Source organism: Rhamphochromis sp. 'chilingali' (assembly GCF_963969265.1).
Source record: "Rhamphochromis sp. 'chilingali' genome assembly, chromosome: 21".
Lineage (NCBI taxonomy): Eukaryota > Metazoa > Chordata > Actinopteri > Cichliformes > Cichlidae > Rhamphochromis > Rhamphochromis sp. 'chilingali'.
The window spans coordinates 21,562,974-21,589,565 of NC_137949.1; the positions used below are offsets into that span (position 1 = coordinate 21,562,974).

The following is a 26,592-nucleotide window of genomic DNA, read 5'->3' on the forward strand; positions in this document are numbered from 1 at the left end:
AACCGTGCTTAAACACTCCACCCTCTCATTTAAAAATTGTCACCTCATAGCAAAGGCAGCCAATATACTTAAACCAGCAGGAGATGTCATGCATCTTTCACATGCAGTCTATATGTGTCTTGCTTGGGTTCACTAAAAATAGAGCCACTGTCAAAATACAAACAATACCTGCTATAAAGGAAGCAATTTACCGTTTTAAATGACTCTCAGGGTTGTGTATTTTTGCAACAAAGCTAAATTAAAAAACACATTTTGATCATGGAGAGCAGTTGCTTTACATTTGCAAGACTGGGCGTCCACGGAAAGTGACAAAGACGTCTCCACAGATTTGTCCCTGATCCATTGGAGTGACCTCTACGCCTACATACTTGTACAGTATGGCTGCTTTGGTCACTTTACTGGAACTTTTGGACATCTGGTGGATGGGTTAGGCCTGTGGAAGTATGCAATATCTATTTAGGGAATAACTGCTGGAAATATTGTTTTATGATGTGAGACAAAGCTCGCTCCCCTCAATGAAAAGGAAATGGTCCAAAAGGAAAAGAGAGAAGGAGGAATTGAAATCACCTTATTGGAAAAGCAGTTATGAGACACATTACTTTAACAGATAATACTCCCATATCTGACACCTCTCACAAGAAATCTCTTTACTTGCCAATTCTCTCAGGGTTTAAGGTTAGACTCTATTTTAGCGCTGCCCGGTTTGTCGGCTTTTCTATAACTAAACATGTTCATAGGGCGCTCCTCTTTCATTTTTGTGATCCTGGTGATAATATCAAATCAGAAAAAAACATGGGTGTGGATTTTTGGCAAGTCTTTGTGCTGGCTCACGACTTACGCGCACTGAATGAGACACTCTACGGTGGATCTTTCACATTTAGCGAGTTCTAAACCGGAGGTGAAGATCACAATCCGTATTTCTGAAGCTAGTATATTGTATGAGTGGTGACAACTGTATTCTCTCTAATTCCTGAGTGTCTAATTTTGCCTGCAGCAGATGGTTTTATTTGGCAGTCTCCATCACAAGGTGGCAGTCCATCCGAGGTGCATGTGACCTTGTAGTCAGTGATGTGAAACAGTGTAGGTGGCTCAGTGACTCTGTACATACAGAAATGTGTTTGGTATCCAGGAAACCACACAGGTTTCAGGGTGCGGTTCAGCCCAACGATACAAAGATGTTTTCACAGTGTTAGTAGATGTGACTGAATGCTGGGAAGAAACTGGTAGTTTGTATTTTGACTTGATGATGACATAAGCTGCAACTGTGCTGCCATGCATGTCCATGCAGCAGCAATGCAACCACACCTATAATACTGTGAAACTTGTTAAAAAGTGATGTAAGGCTGAAACCGTGCAGCAGGGTGAAGACATTCCTGCTGCTTTCACTCACCAAGTTTGGAAATGTGTGTGTGTGATAGATATAACTGACATCTTCCAGTCATTTCAAGCATGTTGTTTTTCTTCAGCAAGGTATCTAGATACTGTGACTAGTTTCAGTATTAGCCTCCAGCAATGTAGCGTATCTCATAGCTCACTCATTCATAATTGCAGCATGGTGCTGGGTTCACACTTTCTAGCCTTCAGAACAGGGGCAAACTAACTACAATACCTAACAATATAAAGAAAACCAAATCCTCTTCATACTCTCGTGGCCAGTTTATTAAGTATATCTCTGCAACTGATTGCTAATGCAGAACATATCAACCAATCACATGGCAACTCAATGCAATTAGGCACAGACGCAGTGAAGATGATTTGCTGAAGTTCAAGAAAGGTAATTTAAGTAATTTTGACTGTAGCATAGTCAAAGTTACCATGAAAGGTTTGAACAGTTTGAGAAACTGCTGATCTTCTAATAATAATAATGTAATAATAATGTGTATGTGTTAGTCCCCGTAGGGAAATTACTCCTCTGCATTTAACCCATTCACCCAGTGAAGCAGTGGGCAGCCACCAGTGCAGCGCCCGGGGAGCAGTGGGTGGGTACGCTACCTTGCTCAGGTGTCCGTCCCTCAGGGTAGCCGTTCATCAGGGCAGCGGTTCTGGGATTATCCCACACAACCATTTTTTCAATTTGCAGAAAATTGTCTGGTTAAATGCAAATTCAAAAAATGATGACTCTTTTTACCCAGGTATGCAGAAGAGCATCTCTGAACACACTTGTAATAAACATTGCGCAGACACGAGGTGCCGCTCGTGTCTAAGAACAGGAAACTGAGGCTAGAATTCAGGTTCAAGTTCAGGTAGCTGGTGGCGAAAGGAATTGTAGTTACATACTTTGGGCCCCTTAGTTAGGCGTACTTTAAATGCCCCAGCCTACCTGAGCATCATTGCCGACCATGTCCGTCCCTGCATTAGCACAGCTTATAGCCGGATAACACATCATGTCACGAAGCTGAAATGATGTCAAAGGGCCAGATCCCAGTCCAGTAGAGCACCCGTGGGATGTAGCAAAACAGGAGATTTGCATCATGGACAATGACTCCAATATCAAGTAAATATGGGAAGAATAATAGTTACAGTGTTTCGACATGCTGAAAACTACATATTCAAATGTGAAAAGCTGTTAACTCGTTCCCTCTGCAGGCATGCTGATGCATAGAAATATCTTCTGCACTGCACGTGTTCCAGCTTCCTCCTGAGCAAAAGCTCATCGGTATGAACTGGGAACACCTGCTCCCTGCTCCCGGACATTAAAGCTGTGGCTGGCACTCCATTCTGCCTCATGTTCATCTACACCCATACACACCCTGCACCACTGATCTCACTGATTTGCACAGCTCATTAATTTTGTATATGTCTACGTTAGTTTAATAAATTATGTTCTTAAACTGACAAAAATCCTTTTGTCATGGCCTTAAAGGCCAAATTGAAACAAATGGAAAAAATACTGGCCCGTACCAGTGCTACTGCTCAGCCTCCCAGTAGCTGCACCTATGGTATTAATTTGAAATTCCCGACTTTCTTTTTGAGTTATCTCATTCACGAGCTTTTCAAAAGACTTGCCCTCTGAACTTGACCTATTAGAGGGCAAGCCCAGGTGACATCTCTCTCAAGTTATCACACGCACAAAAATGGGCGGTCACGCCCGCTGCCATGCACGGTGATGATAATACTCGAGGCCTTTCAGACTGTGCAGTAAAAACAGTAAAAAACAATTGTTTCTGTACATTAATAATGCTTAAAATTGCTTTGTATCAATTCCAGCTACACTGGTTTACCCATTCAGTACACATTTATACTGCTTATCCATGCTAAATAATAGACTTGAAAGTAAAGTGATACAGACAGTATCATATACATACACTAAGCTGTAACACAGATGTCACCAATTAAACTAGCAGATGTGCTTCATATGTCTTTCCTTAATATAAAACACATTAAATTATTGTGCCATTAACCACACTACTTAAACTCTACACACTACTTACGAGAAGGTTATCAACAGATTCATTTACTTTAATAATGTTTTGCATTCATTTTCCTGTACTGACGCTCCCTGGCTCTTATTTAAAAGCAGACACATAACTCTCCCCTGAAGCAAAAGCACAAAAACTTACATAATCCATCTTAGGAGAACAAACGAGACGAAAATACCACAAACTCACACCATGTGTAGTGTTTTGTTTATTGCAATTCATGAACAGAAAGAGGGAGTTGAGAATCTGTCACGCGCAAATGAAGACTTTCTGCAATATTTATCCAAGGGATTAAAAAGATGAATGTGGCAGGGCGATTCGGCTCTACGAACAGCGAGCCCTGCAGGGTCTGTTAAGCCCTACGATGTACAACAGGTAATAAACAAACACAGTAACAGTCATACAGTAATACTAGGATGCACATTCTTACAGAATGACTTGTCTGAAGTCTTATTCTTTCTACAAGCTACGCTACTTTGTTCATTAATGGCAAGAAATATAATACTTCAAATAATGCGTCATCTCTCGGAAAAATAACAGCAGGGTTACTTCTTTGAAAATAATAATAATAAAAATCTTGATCGTAGAGATTTATACAGCTTATGCAGCCTCATTTGACCTCCTTCAAAAAAGAAAACACAAAATCAGTCCCAGGAGGGCTTCAGTGGCTTGAAACTCAAAGGACTTGAATGAAAAGAATAAATACAGGTTTGTCTGCAGCCCAACCTTCCTTAAACTTCACTAAGACTTCATGTATATAACTGGGTCAGAACATCTGTTATGTATTAGCACATCATATATTATTATCCAGATTCTGACATACAGTTTATTTGCTCAGTTCTGAAAAATCATCAACAATCGGCTCCGACATCCACATTCCCACCTTCTAAACATCATATCGGGACTTTTTTCCCCTCTTCTCCAAACAAAATAGATTTTTCCCCCTCCACATGAGGAATGTTGTCAGGTGGCCAAACTAAAAATATGGCATTTGTAAAACACAGATTTATTGGCAACGTGCTACAGAGCACCACCTGTGTCTGCAGCACCCACGGGGTGAAATTCCTAAGGCTGTCAGCACGTCACAGTAAAGACCTGCACCTCCCTTACCCACAATGCACTTTTTTGCACACCTGAGAATCCCATTCTGATTGTTTTTTTTCTTTAAAATGAGCATGCATGATCAAAAACATTTGTTGGTCAGGCTGTTTTGTGGGTAAAATATTAGAAAATTTAAGACATTTATGTTTTAATCTATTGACATTTATCGTGTTCATATACATTTAGAAATGTGTAAACATTGCTGGTGTGCAATATCATTAATGTGGGAATGCTTGATGTGTTTTGTGCTCCTGCAGCAAATACATTTAACACATGTCTAGGCAGCATTTGTAGTCAATGAATCATTCCTTGTGTAGCTAAATCTGATCCAGCTAGCGCAAAGGGGAAAAGCAGAGACTTAGGAGAAGATCTGGAGCAGAAGGCTGGTTGTCTCAGGTACGGACACACAAGTGGGGAAGAGAAAAGAGGCTACAAATAATACTGTGGTTGATGGTCAGTGTCGAGTGGAGAAAAGAGGTGAGGCTGAGGGGACAAAAGGCTCAAGGCTGGGTCACTGCACTGGGCTCCTTGTCATAGATGTAGCTGCCCACACCACCAGTGTTCACACCTGGAAAAACCACAGGGACACAGCAGCGGGAGTCAGGGGTTAATCAAGAGGGAGAGGCAAAGCTACGACATGAGCAGGACAGGTTGCGACGCATTTCCTGTATTTTTAACCTCGGAGTGGAGGAAGCTTCTGTGAAGCATACAAACTTATGATGAAACAACTGAAATGTGTAACATGTGCAGCTCAGACATTCTGCTTCAAGTGTAGCTGATAACTGGTGGGTTGACAGCACCCCCTAGCGGTTACCTTTGGGCCCAAAGAGAACAGCATAGCATGGTTTGTGGCAGTAGGGCTGGCCATCATGCTGTAATGTGAAAAGAAAAGAAAGATTAACACGACCATAGCAATAAGAAAAAGGGTGACAGCTCTCATTTCTGCTTTATTTTAGAAAGATTAGTTAATTTACTTCTGCAAATGAGCAGATCTACTTGTTGTCGGTACACCCGACAGTTCAGACACCCACATCTTTGGAGTGGGGGAGGAAAACCCACGCAGGCACATGCAAGCACCACACACGGTGAGGCGATGGTGCCTACCACTGTGCTGCCCCCATATCAAATCATTTCTTCTTTATTTGTGTAAAGCATTAACTGCCATACTGTTAAGACTGTCTAATATTTTTAAACCAGTGAGTGTTAGACAAGCTTTTTAAGGGCAAACTTGACAATTCAGATTTGGATTATATGTAGCAAACCTGCTAATTTAAGAGATTTTAGGTTAGGAATACAAAGAGTACGTTCTTGTCATATTCAAGATGTTTTGCCTCATTTTCTTTTCGACACTTCTTTTCTCAACTCTTCAGTTTTTCCACTTTTCTGTTCTGAATTCCTTCCGCCAAAACACCCATTTTTCTCACCTCTGCGTGGCTGCCAGCAGCAAGAGTCTTGCTGCACCTCTCGCAGCGCAGACAGGGGCGATGCCAGTCCTTGCCCAGTGATGTCACCTTCTCGGCTACGGTGGAAAACACACACAAATGTATACAACCCTGGTGACACACTGTAGCAACCACTTCGCAGATTCACACCTTCTTGCTCAGACACGTTTCTTAATACCCCGTTTCCTGGAAGCGTGAAACTACTTACCGAAATACACCTTCTTGTTGCACCGAGGGCACAGGTTGGCCTCCCCAGAAAAAGTGGTGATGCTGCCAGCTGTTGACACATTACAGGCACATTACAATAGTGGCAAAGCAAAGGGGAACGGTTAAATAAATGACCACCTGTTTTCCCAGGTGTAAAATTTAGTCAACTAATAACATGGGGTAATAAAAATAAAAATGGACCAAGTGCTAAGCAGCTTTTACACACTTCAAGGGAACAATATTGAGTAAAGACACTAATGCTGCTGATTTAGATACTCTGGTTGCCAGTTTTAAACACCTTCCTGCAGGAGCCAATCATTTGGTCTGCTGCAAACAGCAGATGGAGTCAAAAGGCAAAGACAACATGCAACACCTTGTTCCACATGCAACACCTGACCTTAACTACTTTCCTCTTTATATTTCAAGAAACTTTAAAACCTTCTTTCAACTTTCCTGATTTTGAAATGATACGAGTTCACATCTTCATATCATCTACTGCCCAAACGTAGCTCTCACATAATGAAAGTTTACAGAAATGCCAAACAACTGAATCCACACTATTTAAATACTTTTGCATCTGCTCTTGTCTGACACATCTAAAAAAAAAAAAAAAATCCCCTTCAGGCCTCAAGAGACTTTGCACACCGACTTTCTTATCACTGAGTCAGCCGCTTCTTGCAAACACCCAAATCTTCATCGGGTGGGGAGAAAAAACCCCAAAAATCCTACCAGCTGAAAGAGCCACAAATTTGCAGCATGAATACACTTTCCTGTTTACCTTTTGATGGTGCCTTGGGTGCGTAAGCACGCTTCTCTTCAGCTTTGGAGGCTGAATCCACGCTGGTGGGAGACCCGTTGTTGTTGGCAGGGGTATCATACACATACGAACCTGCTCCACCAATGTTCACACCTGCAAATGTATAAGAGTGAAGTGAGGGGTGGACTTTGGTGGCGAGGTCAGTAACAGCAACACAGAAATGCAAAGAAATGTGGAAAAACAAAACAGATTTATTTTTCCTGATAAATCAACCAATTTTCCATATATCTTATTTATTTATTTCATTTTTTTGCTTATTTATGTGCTTATTAAGACGTGATAACATGGTGTACAAAGACCTGACAGGAACTCAAGTAGGTGAAGTTGACTTGCACTTCACCTTTTGGCCCAAAGAGGGCAGCATAGCATGGTTTGTGGCAGTAGGGCCTTCCGTCATGCTGCAGGAGAAAGAGAAAAACACCATGACTTATGGATGAAACAAACTGATACAACATCCATATAAAGGACAAAAAAATATATACTGACGCAAAAGGGAAAACTGGGCGTGACATTTCTGAGAAGTCATATTTCTGACACTCCTTTCTGATGTCACATTTTTAATTTTGGTCTTTTATTTAGGTGTATGAAAAGATGGAGTGACTATATCCAAAAATGGAGCTGACTCCTGTTCATTTCCCCCCTTCACCTCACTTCTTCCTAATGATGATGTCACTGTCACAGGTTACTTTGATGACAGTGGCCGTATCCAAGCAACAGGCCTGTGTTGATAAATTCACGCCACACTTCACAGTGAGCCATGTGTCTGCATATGCGGGAGCGCTGTGAGTTTCCACTTGAGGAAGGGGAGAAAAAGAAAAAAAATTTTGTCAAAAATGGCCTGTTGCTGATGCATGCTGGGAATGTGGCGGTCAATGCAGGAGCATGTGACCAGCCTGGGTAGGGGATCAGGGCTGAGAGCCAGGGTGGCCACTGGTCCAGAGCTCAATGCCCATAGATGAGAAGAATCAAGTAATTCAGCAGGCTAGGTGCCAGGCTCAGAGTGGTAGAGGTGAAAAAAACAGAAAAGACCCCACAAAAACAGGTATTTGCCGTTAAACAACGCACATACCCACAATCCCCTCTGCTTTGGCCACATGAGCTCCTTTTCTAAGAGCAAAAAAAAAAAAAAAAAAGCCTGCTCTTTCAGCTTTAATAATGTATCAACCGGGACAGGATCAGCTACTGTTAAAGCAGCCACACACTCCTTTCACGCTTCCTGTTAAACACTTACGAGATCCATGAAGGTAGGGGTGCCGATGCCAGGCTATGAGTAAGTGACTTTCTCAGAAAACAAAGGGCTCCTCTGTCAAGAGTGTACTGTTAACAGCCTCATGTACAGAGTCCTCCTATGGCACCAGACATTACCCATCCAGAGCCAAAGAGACCCTGAAACTGGATTATCCATAGCAGAACGACCCACTCTGTTCCCAGCAGTTCAACTCCTACATCCTGAAGTTTAAATCTGTCTTTTCCATCTATTCTTCTCAAATTTCTATTCTTTCCTGACCTTTTTTTTAATCCTCCTGTTATGCTCTGTACCTCAACAACTTCTCACTGTTGCGCTGGACTGGAGGTGCCATGTGAAACAGTAAAAGGAAGGTGGATTAACTTCAGACTTCTCACATTCCTTTATTTCCCCTCATTTTATACACAGCACATGTTGCACTGTAGGTGTTTTAGGATGACAGGTTTCCAGCATTTCAGCATTTTCCCCCAGACAGTTTCACCTTCTTTACTGCAAGTTGCTTAATTTCCATTCGGTTAACCCTCATTCATTTCATCAGCGCCTAAATTTGCCACATTTACACACATTCAAGGTCCAATGTGGAGACTTTTCCCATTAACTCTTTGATTGCTGGTCACTGCATGAACCAGAGAGAGCTGCTTCCTTCCTTTAGCCCACAGACAACTGACCGCACTGGGCTTCATCCTGTCCCTTTAACTCCTTTTAAAGAAGAAGTTAACAACCCTCTGCATACCAGGTTTTAGATGACATCAAACCCTCTCCCAGGCAATCCCACAGTCCCTTTACATTTTTAAAAAAAAAATATGAACTGTCACATGGACTGGTTCGGGTTTGGATGCCGTCCATGGAGAGAGAGGGAGGACGGAGAGGATGGTGGGCAGAGAGAGTGCAGGCCTCAGAGAGACTGTGTGACTACTACATTACTGTAATCACAAAGAGATTAAAACAGCAGAGCTGCATCCTTTGCGGTCTGCAGGGAAATTGGTTTTGTGTACAAAGAGGCTGAGATCATATCCTCCTTAACCAAAGCGAGAGACTCAAAAAGGTGTCTGAGTGACATCCAAGAAGGTGAAATTGAATTGTTGGCTGGCCTATGAAAGGCAAATAAAAAGGGCGAGATAAGAAAACCCCCAGGGTGAAGGTGCCAGATCGTGAATAGTCAGGGGAAACTACAGTATGCTGAGACATGATAGAGTGGTTTGGTTACACAAGACTGAGAGGAAGGATCTGAAAGCGACTCATCCTGCAGGACTAAAGAGGGTCAAATTCCCATGGGGACAAAACATATTGACAGATGCAACCAGACATAAAACAAGGAAGGAAAAGGGACATCCCCTCAGCAGTTTCCTGCAAAAATTACAAAAGGTCAGTGAAATAAACTCCCCCAAATACAAAGCTTCTATTTGAAAAGACTGTATTCTTTAAGTTTAACGAGATTTTAAATATTTGAGGTTAAGACACCTTTTTTAAGTTTCCCTCAAAATGCAAAAACTCCCTGTGGAAAAGCCAAACGTCTTGTGTCAATTAGTAATGTTGCAGACTTGATTCTTTCTGGCCACCTGTACTGTGCTGCCATTATTATTTGCAGAAAAAAAGGCTTAACTACTGGAAATGGAACTTGCATTAACAGAAAACTAGTTCATAAATAGCTTATCGGTCGCTATTAAGAGGACAACTTTAATTAGAGTAATTCACATCAGTGCTGAGTGCCATATCACTGTCCCGCCTGCAGATACAGAGCCCCCCCAATTCAATTACATTGCCAGCAGAAAGTTATATTTTAGCAACAAATAAAAATAAAAGCAAAAGTGTCACAAATGTGAAGCAAACTACAAAATAATCTTTCTTCCATATTAATCAGTTTGAAAACCAGATTATTCCTGTAAGCTGTTTGGCAATAATAACCCCACGTTTGTTATTCATCAAGCAAAAACAGTCCTCTGATTTAAACTTCTAACATGCCAAAATTGGCCACTTTACTGTGGCACTTCATGAATTTCTGTGAGCCATTAGAGCAAAACACTTAATGGAAAACTAAACAGAAGAGATTAACAGACGATGGGGGAAAATGCTTAGCTGAAGAACCAGATAAGAATTTGCACGCATGTAGATCAGCAGCACACAGCAGCACCGTTAGCTCTTACTGACCTCAGCGTGGCCCCCGGCGTTCAGCAGCTTGTTGCAGCGGTCGCATTTGAGGCACAGTTTGTGCCAGTCCTTCCCCAGTGATGACACCTTTTCAGCTGCACAAGAAAGACAAAAAACAAAGAAAGAAGAAGTGCATGAGTGCAACCACGGGCATAAAACAACATTTATATAGATTACTTGAAACAACAGCCTTTTATTTTCCCCATCAGCTGTGTTGGGCTTTGTGCGTGCTGTTCAATCAGTCATCGCCTGGAGGAATGACGTCCCTCATTGCTTCACTCTCCACAATAACCTCGTACTGTATCTCTGTGGCCCGATTGAAAACCTGTCAACATGCCAACTGGGGATGAGGGGAGAGTGGGGGGTTGGTATAGGAGGTGGGGAGAGTGGGAATGCCTGTGTAGCGCACAGGATGCTGTGATGATGTCACCGAAGGATAGACTGACAGCTGTGTTAGTCCCAGACCAGCGTTAGCAGCAGGGGGTTGCCAACATCTAACCCAATTCTTTTGTGTTACACCCACAAACACACAAACACCCATCCCCCGATTTACAGTATACCCATCCTGCTGGATGCGGTCCTCCAACTGCATTTCCATTACCCCCCCACCCCCTCCCCCGAGTCATCCAGTCGAACTGGCCCTGTAGACAAGCCAGGGAGCCTTATTATACACTTTCCAATAATAAATCACCACTGCTTCAACACAATGAGCCCTAAGGAGTCACAGAGGCAGCAGAGGAAACACCTTCCCTTATCAAGGCAGGGCACAAATAGCCGGATACGGGAATCTGCTTCCTTACATACCCAAGACTGGAAAAAACACAAACATATGCACATCGGGCATGCATTCATTCCTTCTGATGTTGTTTTCTTCCTGTGCTATAAAACCAGGAATTCAAGTTGTTTTAGGACTTAAGAAATTTGAGATGTTGAGTCGTGAAACAGTCCTTTTGCTACATATGATGAACTACTACAGGAGTTAGCTTGGCTAGCTAGGTGAAGCTCACTGACAAAACATCTGTCTGAATTCGCAAACTTCCACTAGGATACTTTGATATGGAAGCCCTGCTTACTAGTGTAACGCATGATTTTACCGGGTTGTGTGCATTTAATGACAATCACAATAGCAGCACTGTCTCAGGCTGGAACAGATTGTCTTCTGACCAAACCTCATTAAAGTTATAAGTTTTTGCTTTATGAAGGCATTTCTTTATTACATCTAATTGAAATCAGAAGAGCACTGTGGTCACGTGTCAGCAACAATTTGAACAATAATAAAAACTAGACTTAAGATACGAAGACTCTCGACTTTGAGGGAAAAAAAACAAGGAAAGTACTGAAAGCACTTGTCTATTTTTATATCCAATCCAATCCAACTTTATTTATATAGCACTTTTAAAAACAACAAAGTTGACCAAAGTGCTTTCCAATAATAAAACAGAGATAGCAGTTAAAACCATACTTTAAGCATACAATGAAATCAATAAACAAAACAAATATATAATTGAAAAAGAAGATAAAAATAAATCAACATGAGTAGAATAAACAATAAGATATACAATGAATAAGATTAACAAAGTAAAAAGATTAAGAATGACCAACAGCTGACTAAAAACTGACTACAAACTGGCTCTGATAACACTCCTAGAAGGCCTTTGAAAAAAAGTGTGTTTTTAAAAGTGATTTAAACATTTCAAGTGTTGGGGCCTGCCTAATATGGAGGGGCAGTTTGTTCCATAGTTTGGGGGCCACAACAGCGAAAGCTCGGTCTCCTCGGTGTTTCAGTCTCGACATGGGGACAGCAAGGAGTGACTGGTCAGATGATCTGAGAGACCTTTGTGGAGTGTATTGGTGTAAAAGGTCTGACAGGTAAGACGGAGCCAGGCCATTTAAAACTTTAAAAGCAAGCAATAAAATTTTAAAATGAATTCTAAAATGGACAGGCAACCAGTGTAAGGAGGCAAGAACAGGGGTAATGTGCTCACGTTTGCGTGTCCCTGTCAACAGGCGAGCAGCAGCATTCTGGACCATTTGCAAGCGTGATAGTGAAGCCTGATCAATACCAATATAAAGTCCATTACAATAATCAAAGCGAGTGGTCACAAATGCGTGCAAAACTCTCTCTAAGTCACAAAAAGAAATAAAAGGTTTTACTTTAGAGAGCTGCCTCAACTGAAAAAAGCTTTTTCTCACCACTGTATTTACTTGTTTGTCCATTTTAAGAGCTGTGTCAAATTTTACTCCAAGGTTGGTGACAATTGATTTGACACACGATGTAAGAGGACCCAAGTCAGATGGAGGGACACCAGGTCCATTCGGCCCAAATATAATGACTTCAGTCTTCTTTTCGTTAAAGTTTAAAAAATTCAGAGCCAACCATGCTCTGATATCCTTAAGACATTCTAAAATAGGCCTGAGGGGGTTAAGGTCATTGTGTTTCATCGGTAGATAAATTTGACAATCATCTGCATAAAAATGAAATGAGACTTTATGTTTTTTAATAATATGGCCAAGGGGAAGTAAATAAATACTAAAAAGAAGGGGCCCAAGGATGGATCCTTGAGGTACACCACATGGGAGGGGGACGGAAGATGAATGAAATTTACCAAGTGAGACTGAAAAACTTCTATCAGAGAGGTATGACTTAAACCACTCCAAGGCAGTGCCTCTAATTCCAACATGATGTTCTAGACGATAAATCTAAATATTGTGATCTACTGTATCAAAAGCTGCTGTGAGATCCAAAAGCACAAGTAAGACAGACTTCCCAGAGTCAGCAGTTAATAAGATATCATTAAAAACTCTCAAAAGTGCAGTCTCTGTGCTGTGAAGTGCTTTAAAACCAGATTGAAATACCTCAAAAATGTTTTGACTCTCTAAAAAAGTCTGCAGCTGTGAGCACACACAAATTTTATATCACTAAAATTTATTAGTATTTGCAATGATTGCAAACTTCCATATGACAAAAGAGTAAGTTCTGAGCCTTGTGTATCTGTGTGTCCTACTCATTTTGGAAGCAATAGCACACCTCAGGTCATGATGCACTGCCTTTCTTCTGGAAATGCTGTTTGAACCGACAGTCTTCTGTTAATTTTTCTACAGCGTCTTTATATTTTGGGCTCGTCTGATTAAATCAACTTTGTTCTTTGGATAACCAAGTTAAATTTGATTTGATTTGATGCGAATGACAAAAATTAGATTTGGACTTTGGTGTGGAAAGGATCGCTTTGGGAGATCTGATTACACCCTGCTGAGGTTTCCACTTACAAACAGTTTCACTGGCCGTTACAACAATGAGACAAAAAGGGCAACAACAAGGCCCTGGAGAATAGTGGAAAGAGGGGGATGCAGAATGATACATGTGTAGCTGCTGCACATACATGTGACAGAAAGATTTGCATGGACACTGTAGCTCCTTTTGATGTTTCAGCTTTAACTCTAGCAATACTTCACAGGAAAGACCCTTTAACCCGTTTTAACCTGTTTGCAGGATTAGCGCATGCATTTTCAGGTTTCTTTCACATCTTTACAGTATCTTGAGATGATGTTTGAAGAGAGTGCAAATACAACCAATAAGGGTTCTGCCTTGTCTGTATGAGCGTTTGATTTGTTTCATCATAAATCTGAGGACACGAATCTACTTCTTGACACGTAATTCAGTGTTAAAATAAGCTGCATAAATGGGCTACAGGTAGCCTGCCAGGGCAGATTCATGAATACAGACACACCTCCAGACAGATCTGAAGTCAGTGTATGAATGGAAACGGACGTCAGAGCCTCGCCAGCATGTCCTTGTTCCTCTATGAGTGACTGTCCACTGTTTGAAGGCTCCCTGATTTAAAAGCCGGCTGCTGTTGTAAGAGGAGTGAGCTTGTCTCTCTCTGTTATGTGATGGGGGAATATAGAGTGGGGGAGTTATAGAGTGGGGGGAGGTAGAGGGGATCTACATCCCCCGAACACTAAAATAAAGCTAGATCATTTGGATTTGGGTATGTCATTTGACAAGCATGTCAAAAAGAAAAGGAGAAAAAAAACCCCACATTTAAAATAAATAAATAAAAGTTACATAATGACTGCGCCAAGGGACGATAGATGGTCTCAGTATCCCAAAATAGTAACAGTGTGGGTGCAAATAAAGCAAATAAAATGCCATCGCATTTTCCTCTACCTGGTTACGGCAACAACATTAGGGTAAATGCACCCACTTGTGTAAACAAGCAGGCTCCTCTCCGGATACTCACATTTACACTGTCAACACCGACGAGAATGTGCCAAATCCTTTTAGCCAGACTGTCTTCTCTCACGACAACATGCGATTTGCTTCACTCAAAAGCACACACAAAAAAAAGGATTCCACCATGACTTGATGTAAACAATGGAAGTCCTTAAGGAAATCACTGCTGAACAGTGGTGGAGCACCTCACCTGACATTCCTTTCTGCTTTTGCTTTATAGCTGAAGTAATGCCAACAATTCATGGCTTCTAACTGCGTTGAAATAGCCGGGGGCTGAAAACAGCGGGGTGAAGAAACACCACTGTCACACAGTAGATTGCAAATATTAATGAGTGTGACTGCTGCCTAACCCAAAACACAGCAACTAAATTAAATGTGACATAAGATATAGTGACATGACACCAAGTCTTGAGCTTGCATTTGATAGCTGATCTAAGAAACTTAATACGTGGTCCAAAGAAATGAGGCCATCGGCAAGAGACCTTTAGGAGTGCCAAAAATCAGCCTTTGGTGCAAGAAAGATTTCATTGGCGAGTTAAACACCGACACCAACAGGCTTCAATAACAGCTTTATGAATGCATATATAAGAGATTTACCTTGAGCAACACCCTCAACCTCTGGGCGACCGCTTTTAATTACAGGGGACATGCTGCCTGGTGGAAGGCAACCTGTCTTTAAACAATGGCATTCAACATGCTGACTGCAATCACTCTCAGGCAGATTAGTGAAGATTTTTGAGGCTACGTCCACACTGATGTGTTTTCGTTTGAAAACGCATCGTTTTCTCTCCGTTTTGGCCTCCACACTGACAGTCCACACTGAGATGCCGTTTTCGCACAAGGAAAACGCACCGTTTTGAAAACGCTCTCAAAAACGAAGCTTTCGCGTTGCAGTGTGGACAGCGAAAATGCAGACTTTTGAAAACGATGACACGTGTTAGTCATATGATCCAGTCGTGTGACCAATAAAACTAAGATAGCGGAGGGCATCATACAGCAGTTTTGTTTGCGTTCAGTTTTGACAGCCCTATTAAAGCTTAATATCAGTATGTACATGCTCCAGATAGCTTTTCTTCAAATTCTTTAACTCTCACTCGCTTTTGCAACTTTGTACTTTTGTGTTACTCGCAGCAACAACTCCACCTCATTGTTAGTCCATTTAAAAAACTCGGTGCTTTTCTTCAACATTCTGCCGCGACGTTTCAAAGAGCCGGAAAGTAAATAAGCGGCAAACAGAAATGAGGCAGGTCGAATCTTCTTGCGTTTCACGCATGCGCAGTACTGGAACGTAAGCGTTTTCGACCATTTCAATGTGGACACGCAACTCTGTGAAAACGACTGAAAACGCTAGTGTGGACGCGGAGCGTTTTCAGACGAAAACGCCATTTTCAAATCTATCCGGGCTAGTGTGGACGTAGCCTGAATTTCTGAATTTGTTTTTTAACTGACGTTCTGGATGACCTCTGAACTCTGTAAGTAGTTATTGTGACCCAAACTGATAGCACACTGGCTCCGTGCTATTGCCATTTTACTGCCATCTCGGCACACCAACATCATTTTGAAGACACCAACTGACTGAACGGTCGCAGACCTTGTCTCCATCTTTGAAACAACCAGTTCAAAGGCAACAAGTTCATTGCACATGGTCACAATAATTTGGTTGCTTTCCCCAGTGCGACTGTAACATAAGGCTGCCAGTGGAACTGGGTTACTCTTTTATGTTGAAGAAGGAAAATAAAAACAGAAAGGCCCACAAACAAGCATCAACCAAAGACAGCTGCAATAATAGCCTGGCAAAATATCTCAAGGGTGGGAACTCGGTATTTGGCAACGACCTCGTGTCCCAGACGTCAGTTATTTACTGCAAAGTATTTGCATTCAAGCATAAAAAACAAAATCTCTTAATTTGTTGAACTTAGAAGTGAAAATAAATTTCTCCATGCAGATGCAGTCCTGACAGAGATGATGCTACTGCGGGAACACCGAGCTTTAAATGAGAAAGAGTGCTGGACGGAGGTCATCACTATAACCATATGATACCTGCACCACTGTAAGCTGCTTAACTTCATTTGTAAATTCCTGGTCTAAGCTCTTCAGTCCGCGCTCGGTTGCCCTGATTGCATTGTCAATATGGTTTAAATCACCGAGTGAGCCTGCTGCTGATCCCTCTTCTCACTGATTTATGCATTAGTCAAAGTAAAAGAGACAAAACTCGAGATACAGTACTGCACAACCCATGACCCATTTATAAAGAAATTACAGCACTAACATCCTCTCCAGTAGATCCCCAACCCAATAATCTGGTCTTATTGTTTTATTAGGAGTCACAGCATCATTATTCTAACTTTGTGTCTAACTTTTCCCCGGGAAATTGAAATCATAAGACGTCTAATGCAGAGGATAAAAACAGCAATTCAACATCAAGTAGATTCAGGATGTCTGAAAACAAATTACTTGTGTGATTGAGTTTCAGCTGGTAAGAATATCTGCTCCACTTGCAAACACAGTAGTACCTCAGAGAACTTTAAGCAGGTTATAACTTGATTTACCTTGTTTGTTCAGCTACAAGATGCCATTATGCACCAGACTGCATTAAGGCCGAACGCTGTTATGCTCAGACAAAGTTCCTCAGCCTATAAAGGGAGAGGCACCGGAGAAGGCCTGCAGCAAATGGTCTACAAACATCGGGTAATTGCACAGAACATTAAGCAACAGGACTTTAACAAGGGGTCTTCAGAGGAAATAAGCATTAAGGGGCCATTTCTCCAAATGACTTAATCACAGTTGCTTGATTGTCAACAGTAATGAAGGAGCTGCATCGAGACACCAGAGCTGACGACAGCCTGATGTACTCACCCCGGGTCAGGAGGAAATTTGTCTGCTGCCTAACTCGGAGTCATAACAGATAAAGGGGCTCGACGTACTGAAAAACATTTACCCAGCTGATCTCCCACCATGCAGTGCGGGAGGAATGTCAGCCGGGGGGGGGGGGGGGGGGGGGGGGGGGCAGGCTCTGGAATCGCATATGGGTGCTCTCTTATCACTCAATAATTCAATCAGGGTGCAGTGGGGGGGAAAATCTAATGTGTTTGACAAAGAGGAAGACAACAGGGCCACAGCTCTGCATGCAGCTGGAGCTCATTTCTGCAATGAGATTTAAAAAAAAAAAAAAAAATGACTGTACCGGGTCCTGGTTTGTATGTTTAAGAGAACTCTACAGCATCAAAGCCAAAGGTATATAAAAATCGGCGGTTTGAAAGTGCTCTGAATTAGCTTGACGCAGCGTGCAGACATCAAATTAGTAGCTTATTTACATTTTTGCAAGTGATTAAGCGATCAAGTCTTTTGTAATGGTCATGATGTAACCGATGTTATTGTAAATATCTTGAACTCATGGCTGCCTGGCTTCTGTTCTGTTGCACCTTCTGGTAATGTGGACCCATCTGTTCAGCTTTTCCCACAATAAAGCCCTATTAAACACACTTACAAACCAAAACACACACACACACACACACGTGCGCGTGTGCACGCAGAGACACACACAGACACACATACTCCCTCTCCATCCTTTTTCTCATTCCTTTCATCCATCAGTGACAGCTGAGTCCACGCGGGTGTTTCGCTTTTTTGGCTTTTGTCGCAGCAGCACGATGACTGCATGTCCTAATAAGCACCACACACCTGACTGGCAGAGTAAAGGGCCCCAAAGGCAACGTTGGACTCAAGCGTGAAGGGTACACAGAGGGATGTAAGAAAGGAAAAAAATAAGCAGCCTGTGTTTCCTCCTCTGCATCCTCTTACTGTTCAGCTCTCTAAAGTACAAATACCCTCAAGGACTTGTGACCTTTTACTCAACTTAAAGACAATGGCCATTCATTTGCACCCACAGGGGAATTAAGCCTCACAAGTGACTTTGGGGGCGTTTTAAAGTAAGGAATGTGTTCATTTGTGGCATCTTTATCCTGCCTAAGTGGAATCAAATTGTTCTATTAACTTGATAGAGCTGTGGCCATCAGCAAGTTTTCTTTAAAATTTACAATCATGTTAAGGAAGGAAGCTCTGAGGGATAATTTGTTAAAAAAAAATCCATCCCCACTTGACAAGAAAATAGTTTTAAGACTGTCCAGTGCTATATCTGTTTAAACTAAAACTAAGCTGACCCTGGCACTGCTGTGTCGAACATCATAATTGATCTGTTCAGGATGAATGTGTGTCTGCAGTTCCCTGTGGTGCTCAGTGACAGCGCAGGGTGGAGAGCCATGCTAAAGAGAGGGTAGGAAACACTTTTTTGGACGAGTCTCCTGTTGGCTGATGCAACCCCATAGCAAAACTTAACTCTGGAGGTCGTCTGTCGCCTCAGCCAAGGCGAGGTTTCCTCCCCAGGCTTTCTCCCTTTCTCCCCTCCCTTTGTGAATAAAAAAAGGCAGACCGCGTGAATCCTGTTGACTGACGTAAATGGACTGCAGTTGACTCGCATCCTGTCTGGGCTGGTCAAAGGAGCCGCAGGCAAAGCACCCTCACCGCAGTCCGTCTCAGTGACATGCTCACCCTCCCCAAACCCCTACGCATGCTTACCCCTACACCACATTTCTTCTCTAACCAGTCAGGACACTTAGCCCAGCTTCAGGGTTTTCTAAAAGATCTATTCTGCATGTACAGCTTAGAGTAGCGGGCAATGCATTCAGAAGTGTAGGCAGGATCACTGAAATTTCTTTAGCTCCAGCCAGAGGTAATTTTGATAATGAAGCCCTGAGGGAAAGAGACATCATATGACGGAGGCAGAAAATGTAGCAGCTAAGTGAAATCATCTGAGCTGTGTAAAGTGGAGTATTAAAACAGAAGAGTGTGGTGTACTGGAGTGCCTCGATTTAAAAGTGCACAACACTTTTAAATTGACATGTGATTTTTAATAACAAGGACCCAGTGGTAACATCCACAATAACACCAGCATTAGCCATTTGGGGCAGCAAATGTATCTGTAGTGGCTACTTTTTGGTTAACACGAACAGAAAAAAAGAAATTTGATATCCACTGGCAAAATGTGCAGTTCCTACAGCGATTTAAATCAAGCCAATCCATATAAACCCATGTTAAAATGACTTCTTTCAATTATATTAGGGCTAAACTTAAGCATGATTGGGGCACGGCCACTTTGTCTGGGAGGTTGATGCTAGCTGTGTGCCAGGCTTTTAGAGCATTTCAAATATGGCAAATATGGCTTCCTCTATGGTTAATTGTAATAACAGCCCATCCAAGAAATCTGTACTCCTGTTACACAGGCTAAAATTCTAATGTTTTATATCTTTGGTCTTTTATATTTAGCACCAATAGGCAGTGTGAACACATCCTGTTACCTAACAAGCATATAAATTAGTAAATATCATCACTTTTGGCTCCAGATAAACCTGAGATGACCAAAAACACTAAAACGAGCAAAATCAGAATCAGAATCAGATGTTGAGGTTTACAACATTAGGAAATTGCTGCGGTGCTTCAGTGCAAACAATAAGAATTAAAGTGCTATGTAGAAAGAAAGATATGTGCATGAGATATACATGAGATATATACATGAGAATAAGAATTATGAGTGCTACGTAGAAAGATATATACATGAGTGCAGGTGGTGATCAGTGCCAAACATGAAATGATGCAGTGACACAGCGTAGGGTCATGTGTTAGTGGCGGGGACAGTCATGTGGTTATTGTTCATGTGTCCAACAGCAGAGGGGAAGAAACTGTTCTTATGGCGAGAGGTTCTGGTGCGAATGGACCGGAGCCTCCTGCCTGAGGGGAGCAGGTCAAACAGACTGTGTCCAGGGTGAGAAGGGTCAGCTGAGATCCGAGCTGCACGCCGCAGTGTCCTGGAGGTGTACAGGTCCTGCAGAGATGGGAGTCTGCAGCCAATCACCTTCTCAGCAGAGCGCACAACACGCTGCAGTCTCTGTTTGTCCCTGATAGTGCTAATGGCTTCAAAAGAGCCTTAAAACAATGGGTGACATCATGGGGTTATCGCCATCTTTTATATACAGTCTAGTGTGTTAGTGATGGTCTAACTAGGTAAGACTAAGCAGCTACAAGTCTAGCCCACTTACTTACCGATTTGCTATCGAAAGCTAACTTTCATGTTTCGATCCACTGTTGTCATAGAAACAGTGGGTGTTTTGGTAGCTGGTTGCAGACAGGGCAAAAAGATTATTTTCAAACAGCTCCAAATAAAACTCAATCTACTGAAAACTGTTGAATTTCTCAGACAAACTTGGATTTTCTGATATATTAACCTTGAGTGACAAATAAGTCACATGGTTCATGTACGTCATGCCTGTTTCTCTTGCACTCTATCATATTTTGCTTCTGAACTTCTAACAGTTTTTCCATCTCACACAAACAAAACCTGTTATCCAACTATACCTCATATCTATATGATTTACAATCTATCACCTAGTGTTCTGTGTTTTATCAGCCTCCAGTTTTTACTGGAAACCTGCCACGTGACTGCACATGTACTCTCTATGTATAGAGGGCTTCAACATAGCGATACGTTTAGAACATAAATACAACAAATTGTGCTTGCTGAACAAAATCTGTTTGTAAAAAAATATAAAGAAGGTGTGTTGTAATAATGCAATCTCTAGAACGAATGTAATGAGCAAGCTATTTGGGTGAAATGCACACATCCACCTTTGTTTCCTCTGTGCCGTTATGTAACAGGTCGCACTGCTGGAAGGCTTGACCTGTGTGGGGAGGTGGGGTAGTGGGGAGCTCAATTGTCAGCACCCAGCTTAATGCCATCTCCATTAGGGGATCATATTTGTGCCTCAAAAAGGCAGAGAAAAGGGACTCTCATTGAGTGGCACACAGGAGCTGATAGGTTATGCAATGGCACTGAACAAGAGGCAACAACTCAAGAAATGATGTTACATAACTGAAAAGGCACATTCACACAGCCCACTGGGCAGCCAAGTGGAAAACAGGGTACTCTAGCGTCGACAGAGAAGAGGTGAGGGGGAAAAAATAGGGGTATTGTGTAGCTGTTTGGGGTAAAAGCGGGGTTTAAAAAAAAGATGGTGTGTGGGAAACAGTGCCCTGGTCTCTGTGGTCAGACTGAGGAGACGAAAGTATTCGGTCTCACTAGAAGGACAAATGTACGGAGAGACAGAAAGAGCCCTGTGTGAATAGAGATGTCCTTTCTCATTATAATGCATGAAGCACTTTGAGAGTCTCAGTTTAAATAAAGGCGAGCCATCTCACCCCATTTCCCCCGGTCCTTGTAGTTTAAAGAAAAAAATAAACCGGGAAGAGGAATTCAGGGCCTGAGGCATTGCTGACCAAAAAAGAGGAAAGAGAGCCAGAGTGAGAAAGACTACTGAATGAAAGAGAGAAAAGGGAAACTCGCAGCAGAACACCATTAGTTCCCATTAAGCTCTCATTTGTTCAGTTAGCTGCACAAAGATGCATTGCTCCCGTTTGTTATGAACAAGAATTGCATCACTTGGCTGAACTTGGGTGCTCGAAACAAGCTCAGCGAGCCGTTTTGTCCTCCTTCACACGCCAACAGTGTCAGCAAATAGTGCCCCGTGTATTATGAGCATCTCCATACCACAGGAACTAACAGACGCGTCACCGCAATGTGGACGCTGAGAATTTTAGTAAGCAAGCCCTGCAATTAAGAAGTGACCATCTCTGAGATGTTTGCATTCTTTTAATACCAGCATCAAGAGCAGCTTCCTTTTTCTGCTACTGCTTATTTGGGTTTCTTAAAAATAAGCCTTCGCTTTTAGGCTGCAGAAGCTTTAAAAGTAGAGAAAACGTTCCAACATGTGCATCGAGTGGCAATGAAATTGAACTGTCACCACCGGAAGACAGCTGTCCTTTAAAACTGAAAGGAAAATAATAATAAAAAAAATCTCCTTTTCCCCAAACCGAAAGAATTTCCATCCCAGACTGCGGCTCACCGAGGCCACTTGAAATAATGTTCCCAAACCCCAAAGTCCTACAGTGGGACTCAGCCAATCAGCAAGAAGACCAGGTGGGGAACAGCAGGGTGGGCCCATCTATACAGCACACCACAAACCATCACCAAAAGAAGAAAAGGGGTAGAGCAAAATAAGATGGAAAATAGACAATTTTCTCCATCAACAACACATGTCACGGTGCATTTCTAAAGCACAGAGTTTTTATTTTCCACTTTACACCCCCATTCATGCCTTTCCCTCTGACTTTAACAGTTTTGCAGAGCTGAAAATTGATCTCTGCTCTGCATTTTTCATCACTCTGCAAAACCAAATGGCTGAGAGGAGGGCGTGTGTAGGTGGAGCCACTGAGCTCATCTACAATATCTGAACTTCATCACTGACACGTTGACGCTCAGCCTGTGGGCAGCTAAACTCTTCTTCCTCCCTGACCTCTCCCTTGTCTCGTCATAGTTTTCACAGCCTCCCTTGAAATGGCTAAAACTTTAATAATACCTCCATTCACACCTCCCCTGATCTCCTTCGCTGGATGAGTGCAGTTAATTTAGTACGCACTGGCTTCCAGTAGGCCTACGCCGTCATCTTCATTGCTCTCCACCCAATAACACACCCCAACCAAAAATAACTCCGCTAGCCTGGATCTCAACATGTTACATAAAAAAACATCACACATCACTAAGGAGCTGTGACTCACCCACTGCAGCGCATTACGGGTACGGTGCATAAAATTTGTATTGGAGGAAAATAAATCTTATTTGTGCTGATTTTATTCCATGCCGATGACTCTCGGGACCCATAGGATGAGCAGCAGCTGGGATATTCACTGCCACCCGTGTTACATAAGAGGACTTCCATCCACTAACATAATTGGTTTTGACCCCCATAACAGCTCAGATGTGTGCTGTGAAGTGTACAACAGATGGGTACCCAAGATTTTTTTTCCCCCAGCATGCAGTCAAACACAAACACAGAAATACTCAGAAGTTCAACTGCATAACAGCAATAAAAACAAACTGAGGAGTGAGCATGCCAAGTGCAGCTTTCAGATGTAAATGCTCTCCTTTAATCCAGCGCTCTGCGCGTAGATTACTTTGCACTGTAAACATCTATTGCAATGAATATAAGGTGCGATCACTCTCACTGTGACCGAGTCGAAGCTCACGGCTCAAGTGGGTGTCTTGTTTTCATATTTTTATTTACAAAGATGTGAAAGATGCATTTTTTCAGGTTTTCATCCCACTGACGCAGCATGATGTTGCTCCGCTCCTCTCTTGAGTGGGCAATCTCAGCATATGGCATTTCTGCACTCTTGGCAATGGCCTGCATCAGCCAACTCTCCAAAGCCAACTGCCAGGCTTGGATGTTTACCAAACACAACAAATTAAAAATGCCACAGATCAGTGTTGAAATAAGATAAATCATTCATCCAGTCTTGTGTAGACAAGTGTAAACAGGGCATGTTTCCATTCACATAAGTTAGAAGCGTTTAGTGTACAAAAATAAAATCTATTAAATGTTTGCACTTTGTTTGCACTTATTGGGTCTTTTGTTTACACTAACCCCACTTTCACGTCAGCTTCTAGGTTTATCAAAGTATTTCTCTGTGAATCATTTACTTTGTCAGCAACCTTTAGTCTAATAAGACATGTTAGGAGGTTTAGCTGAAGGAGATATTCCTTTACACATCATTATACATTAAGTTATACAGTTAGCTACAGTTTCACAAATTCTTCAAACAAAATACACCCAGTTCGTGTTTACATTCAGAACCTCATTTAAAAATCAGCCATTTTTAGCAAATGAGTGTAAATGCTAGTGCTAGGTCAAATGTTTGTTTATTTCCAATGAATGGACTTTGAAAAATATCAAAAATAGTTTATATCCCATTCAAAGCACCGCTCATGGGATTTCTAAATTAAGAGGATTAATGTAAAAATAAAAATTACATTGATTGCTGTGATGAGTATATTTAGCCAAAAAGTAATTTAACACGCTGGATCCCTTAAACCGGGAATCACTTACCGAAATACACCGTCTTCTCACACTTAGGACACTTTGAGGCCATTTTTGAGTGTGGTGGTTCGAGTGAAAGTGATGTGTTTTGGTTGTCCGCAGCGGTTTCTACTCTCTAATCGTCCTCTAGCTCTGCTCTCAACAGCAAGTGCCCCGCTCCGCTCACAGAAGCTGGAGCATCTATTCAGCTAACGGCTCGTCATTTACATAGCTCCGCCCCCCACGCTATGAAAACACTCCTAATGCCCCCTTCAAGAATGGTGGGAAATGTCACAATTTCACGACAGACTGGTAAAAACACCGAAGTTTTCAGTGAATTTTCCGAAAAGCTCTACTGAAAATTGATTGTGTAATTTGCAGAACTTATACGTTGCATCCTACACTATATGAGCTTAGACAATTAGACAAATGTTACTTGTTCGTCACTGAAAGTGCACTTTGATGCTTGTGTGCTTTTGTATTACAATTTCTGGCAACATAATTCTTCATAAAACAAAACAAAACAGCAACTAGTCAACATCTTTATCCTGTTTAGTCACATGAATATGGATTGAATGTCTGGGGAAGCTTTTCCCATGGTAAGTAAAATCCATTGATTTTAAATTGTGTTCCAAACAATGTGTCTGTTTAATGTGTGAGTGTTGAAAAGTTTGTCTCTTGCTGATGTCAGGATTGGGATGAGGCTTTGTTACTTTAGAAATCTGAAAATCCTACTTTAACTATTGAGTTTAGCTACCTAGTTGCTTACTGAAAAACTATGCGGATGCTTTTAAGGAGCTTTATTTTCTTGATTACCTTTATCTTACTAAAGAGGCAGTAACCCAGCTTCTAGCTTTGCACAATCTGGAATCCTCTGGGTCTCCTGGACGTCCCTGTAGCCAAAGCAAAGACAAAAGGTGATCCATGCTTTAGGGATCACAGCTCTGATCCCTTATAAGAACCTGCCTGCGGAAATCAGCCTTGCTGAATCTCCCTTAATTTTTTTTTATATTTTTATTTGTTTCAGCTGCTTCCCTTCATATGCTTTCTGTTTCTTCTCATTTTTACCCAGTTATCATATCTTAATTAACTTGTATTTAATTAAGATAAGGGGGGTTGTTGTCTCTCATGCACACTTTAACTTTAAACACGGCTAAATGACATGCTGTATAATCTGCTTTCTTTAAAACATGCTTCAGCTTCAGAATCTTTCAAGCTTGATTTTGAGTTTTAAGTCTTACGAGCTGTCCTTAAAGGCAACCGCCTTCTCTATGGGCCAGCCTGTCTGCCATAGTCAGTCATGTTCAGGCGGGAATGCTTTTGGGCAAGTGGTGGGCCAGTCCACTGGGGCAAACGCACTCCCACTTCCTTTTCCCTATTTCCACAGGAGGAGTAGGCAGTGGTTGGATGAATCACAATGCTTTCTTTCAGAGTGAGTGACTCGTAGGAATTTGTTAGGCAAAGGAAGATGCTGCTGAAACGTGGCTTGGGTGGATCAGCTTTCCCTTTAGAAGGCTTCCTGGCTTCATGACAAATTAGGCCCACTGAGAGTGATAGGCTGAGCTGGAAAGCAGTAGCAGAAGTTCACACAGCCCAGGATGACATGTAGCTGTTGCCCTCACTTATGATGACTTATTAAAACACTCAAGAGATTATCACTTCCTCCGGCAGAGTGTCTGCCTCTTTCCAATCTTGGGAGTAACTGAGATCATCACATTCACACATTGCTATTGCCTGGTCTATCTGCTTAGTGACACAGAACAGGTCCTGATCTAGGAACAGACACACTGAAATTTCCCACATCTGTGTCCCAGCTGATTAGCACCCGTCAGCATGCCTGTAACCGGTCCCTCCTTATCTATGAGTTCACTGTTTTTAAAAGACCTTAGACTAACGGTTGGAAAGGCTTCTCAATGGTAGCAAAATTGTGCACTCTGCAGTTAAACAGTTGATCATCTGGTGGGGTTTCACAGAGAACATGAGTTCGTTACAGTTCACCTTTCGGCTGTGTGCTGT

At 42.1% G+C, this 26,592-nt stretch overlaps 1 protein-coding gene across 1 annotated transcript; it reads right to left on the bottom strand.

The window, feature by feature from the left end:
* Positions 1-3,611: 3,611 nt before the first annotated feature.
* On the bottom strand, positions 3,612-24,770 carry crip2 (cysteine-rich protein 2). Its single transcript, XM_080870865.1, has 8 exons — positions 24,607-24,770; positions 10,381-10,475; positions 7,327-7,384; positions 6,948-7,079; positions 6,171-6,239; positions 5,945-6,039; positions 5,335-5,392; positions 3,612-5,088 (listed from the first exon to the last, which is right to left on the bottom strand). The coding sequence occupies exons 1-8, from the start codon at positions 24,647-24,649 to the stop codon at positions 5,021-5,023; spliced, it is 618 nt and encodes a 205-aa protein (XP_080726991.1). The 5' UTR covers positions 24,650-24,770; the 3' UTR covers positions 3,612-5,020.
* Positions 24,771-26,592: the final 1,822 nt, after the last annotated feature.